We start from the raw sequence: 4,210 nt of genomic DNA, 5'->3' as shown, positions 1-4,210 counted from the left end.
CACCATATTTATGCCACATGGCATGTCAAATATCCAAGATGCACTAACCACACAAGACCCTTCCCTTTGTTTTCATTTTATCACACATATGCCATAACCTCATCATTTCCATAGTTTTTAAACAACTTGATAATAAAGGTTAAAATATCTAGTCTTGTTTTGTCCTTTTTGTGTTTTCTTAATGAAAAAATTCTCAAAAGACAACAATACCCCCTTTACAATGGACTAACACCACTCAAATTCCTGTTTTCCTTACAACATTACTATTACCTCCAAATTTGTGACAAAACAAAGGGTAGTCACAGAAATACACAAACATTAAACAATAAATAAAACAGTTAAACAACAATTTTGGTTCCTGAATGTGTGAGACGTTGTTATTATATATAATTTTTGCATGTATTAAAATTACAAAAACATAATTAAATGTGTTTTTTGCTAGTTGTTTTGTTCCTCCTAAATGTCTTTGTATAAATAATGTAGTCCTTAAATATATTTTACGTTGATCGATTTAATACAAAAAATTAAACACTTGAAAAATATTTTTAATTATAATACGACTTAGAACTATACACACAACCTCGCACATTTAGGAACCAAAATCAAAATTGTTGTTTACCCATTTAAAAAATATCTATATTTACTATTTATTTTCCTGCTAAACTCCCTTTGTTTTGATTTAAAGTTCCACCTCATATATTTTATGTGTTCCAAACTTTTTCTTAGAATATATGTCCCAAATAATCCTCTATCCAACTTAAACTCACTTCTTCTTCAAAAAATAAATTCTTTACCTTAGAGAGAAAGAGAGAACAATAATATTGAGTGAGAATGGCAGCTTGTACTGTCTACTCAACACAACCTCTAAGAACAAACATCTCAATTCCAACATCATCAAAAACACATGTTGGTTTTAATCAAAAACAGGTAGTGTTCTACACAACAACCAAAAAGAGCAGCAACAGAAGAACTAACAGTAACAACAGAAGATACCTGATAACATGTGGAGCAGGTGACTCACAGACAATTGTGATTGGTCTAGCAGCTGATTCAGGATGTGGAAAAAGTACTTTCATGAGAAGACTCACAAGTGTTTTTGGAGGTGCAGCAGAACCACCAAAAGGTGGAAATCCTGACTCAAACACACTTATCAGTGACACAACCACTGTGATATGTTTGGATGATTACCATTCTTTGGATAGAACTGGTAGAAAAGAGAAAGGTGTTACTGCACTTGATCCAAGAGCTAATGATTTTGATCTTATGTATGAACAAGTTAAAGCTATTAAAGAGGGTGTTTCTGTTCAAAAACCTATTTATAATCATGTTACTGGTCTTTTAGATCCTCCTGAGCTTATTAAACCACCCAAAATCTTGGTCATTGAAGGTCTTCACCCAATGTAAGTAATACATGTCCATCTTATAGCGACGGAAATTTAGAGACGGAAAATATTAAATTATCATCTATTCTCATTACTAAATTTAGTGATGAATAAATTAATTTGTAACAAATTTCATTTTTATAGTAACCATAGGAAAAATTTCTAATGTTTTTATTTATGCATAAGGAACATTTTTCATTAACAATATGTGTTTTTATTGATTGGTTAATTGTCTTAGTGAATCTTGAGAATCAAGATGTGGGGATGTTATAGTTTTTTGAAATTCTCTCATATGATAAGTTGATATACCTTATCTATTTTTTATGATTGTGTGGACAAGGAATTTGCTAATGATTTTTCAATCTTCCTTAATATATGTGGACCAACAACATGCATACGTGGGTCCATTAATGTTACTCTATGGTAAAATAGAAAGTTCAATTCATGGGCATAAAATCTTTTTAACTTTGCACATTTCATAAAATATTCCACTCACCTTGTTCATCAGTTTAATTATTTGATTATTAATTTGAGACGTTTTCCAAGCATGTAGGTATGATTCTCGAGTTAGAGATCTTTTGGACTTCAGTATCTACTTAGATATTAGCAATGAGGTGAAATTTGCTTGGAAAATTCAGGTAAAAACACTACTATAATTCAAAAGTTAATTTCTTATGCTTCTCATCCATTATGGCCTAACAATTATTTGACAAATATTTCAGAGAGACATGGCGGAACGTGGACACAGTCTTGAAAGTATCAAGGCTAGCATTGAAGCAAGGAAGCCTGATTTTGAAGCTTATATTGGTAATCAATTAAGATTCCAACTCCGGAAAGAAAAATAATCTTAAAAAACTATGGTCATGTTCGGATAAACCGCTTAATTAACATCTTGTAGCATAAATGTTTATCATTTAAGTGCGTATGTATAAACTTTTTTTATAAACGATAGAATCAAGTCAAATTATTTTCATATAAACTATAAGATGTTTTACACTTTATTACACTATCCAAAAGAGCTTAATGATAGAAGCTAAACAGCTTAAGAATATGTTTGTGGTCTTTAACAATTTACAACGGGGAGAAATATATTTATTTTGTCTTTAATTATGTAGCACCGACAATTTTTATCTAAAATGTGTCTCAAGACGTATGTGGTTACATTCAACCACTTTCAATTTTTTAAATACGCATTTGTGTCTATGTATCATCATTGTTGCGTCCGGTATCTATATGCAGCAATACTTGTACAAATTATTCATTGGTTAATTGGTTATGCATGTGTTAATAACTTGTACGTTAATTTTTTCAGATCCACAAAAGCAATATGCAGATGCAGTGATAGAAGTGTTGCCAACCCAACTAATTCCTGATGATAATGAAGGAAAGATTTTAAGAGTGAGGTTGATCCAGAAAGAGGGTGTTAAATATTTTAGCCCAGTTTACTTGTTTGATGATGGTTCTACAATTTCATGGATACCATGTGGAAGGAAACTTACATGCTCTTATCCTGGCATTAAATTTTCCTATGGACCAGAGACTTACAAAGGAAATGAGGTATCAATTAGTCCACCCTTCAAATATCCTATCAACTATTTCATTATATTATTTTCTTACCACAAATTCAAGCTAGTTTGTTCATATTTGAACAAAAAGAAATAAATTCTACAAAATAAATTAAAAATAAAATTAAAAAGTTAACTAACCTGAAAACTTGAAAAAATTGTTATTGCAAAGAGCTAAAGTTGGTTGTTTCCATTTGTTAAATGTGTCGCATTGTTAAAGGCCTAACCAACTTTCCAAGTTGAGCTATTTCCTTTAGATCACAACTAATAGAATTAAAATACTTCATTTCTTGCTGACATTACATTAGTCCGAATGGAATTGAACTCGAATCTCTTAAACAATGTCTCGGAGTTTAGCCATGTAGATTGAAGAAATATGGTTGAAGACAACACTAAACATGGGCAACCATGTTCCTTATCATAGATTAATCATCGACAAAGTCGATAATTACTTTGCACCAATAACACAATTACCAAGTAGGGCTACTTGCTTAAAGCAAATTTTGAGAAAATATTTTGCTTTAGTTAAAGTGTTATGCTAACAAGTGCGGCACTAATTAAGAACTCAAAAATAGAAATAAATTATAAATTTCATATAAAAAAAAGTTCATATTTAAAGTTTCAAGGTGTTAAATACATCATTCTTAAGAAACACTTGTTAGCATTTCTTAAAATAATTTTGTTTTCACTTCAGCAAAATATTTAACTATTGTGTCATTTATAAGACCATATTTAACTTTTGCTTTATCTCTTTTTTTAAATTTTGTGCAATAGGTGTCAGTTGTGGAAATGGATGGACAATTTGACAGACTAGATGAACTAATATATGTTGAGAGCCACTTAAGCAACCTATCTTCCAAATTCTATGGAGAAGTTACTCAACAAATGTTGAAGCATGCTGATTTCCCTGGTAGCAACAATGGAACAGGTCTCTTCCAAACCATAGTTGGTTTGAAGATAAGAGATTTATTTGAGCAGATAGTAGCAAGCAGGGCTGAGACTCCAGTAGGAGCAGCTAAAGCTTAGGAAGAACATGCCTTATATATATATACATAATATTGGACAAGGCAGCCATTGAATTCTATCCCAAATCATTTTCTATTTTTGTGTTTTCCACAATTCCTGTATTGTATGTTATTTTGTGTATGAAAATACTTTGCATGTACTTATTTATGTAATATGTTGTATTAATAATATAGAGGAGAAAAAGCAGGACTGAGATTTCAGTTATGTTGATAAAAAGATTTGAACAATTTGTCATCA

At 30.8% G+C, this 4,210-nt stretch overlaps 1 protein-coding gene across 1 annotated transcript; it reads left to right on the top strand.

The window, feature by feature from the left end:
• The first annotated feature begins 704 nt into the window (after window positions 1-704).
• Window positions 705-4,210, top strand: LOC11412336 (phosphoribulokinase, chloroplastic). The gene is made up of 5 exons (XM_003612616.4): window positions 705-1,400; window positions 1,936-2,020; window positions 2,105-2,189; window positions 2,695-2,939; window positions 3,722-4,210. Exons 1-5 carry the CDS (start codon window positions 832-834, stop codon window positions 3,971-3,973), a joined length of 1,236 nt encoding a protein of 411 aa, XP_003612664.1. The 5' UTR covers window positions 705-831; the 3' UTR covers window positions 3,974-4,210.

This window comes from Medicago truncatula, chromosome 5 (assembly GCF_003473485.1).
Source record: "Medicago truncatula cultivar Jemalong A17 chromosome 5, MtrunA17r5.0-ANR, whole genome shotgun sequence".
NCBI lineage: Eukaryota > Viridiplantae > Streptophyta > Magnoliopsida > Fabales > Fabaceae > Medicago > Medicago truncatula.
The sequence above is the reverse complement of the archived record's forward strand: the minus strand, read 5'-3'. Positions and strand labels throughout refer to the sequence as shown.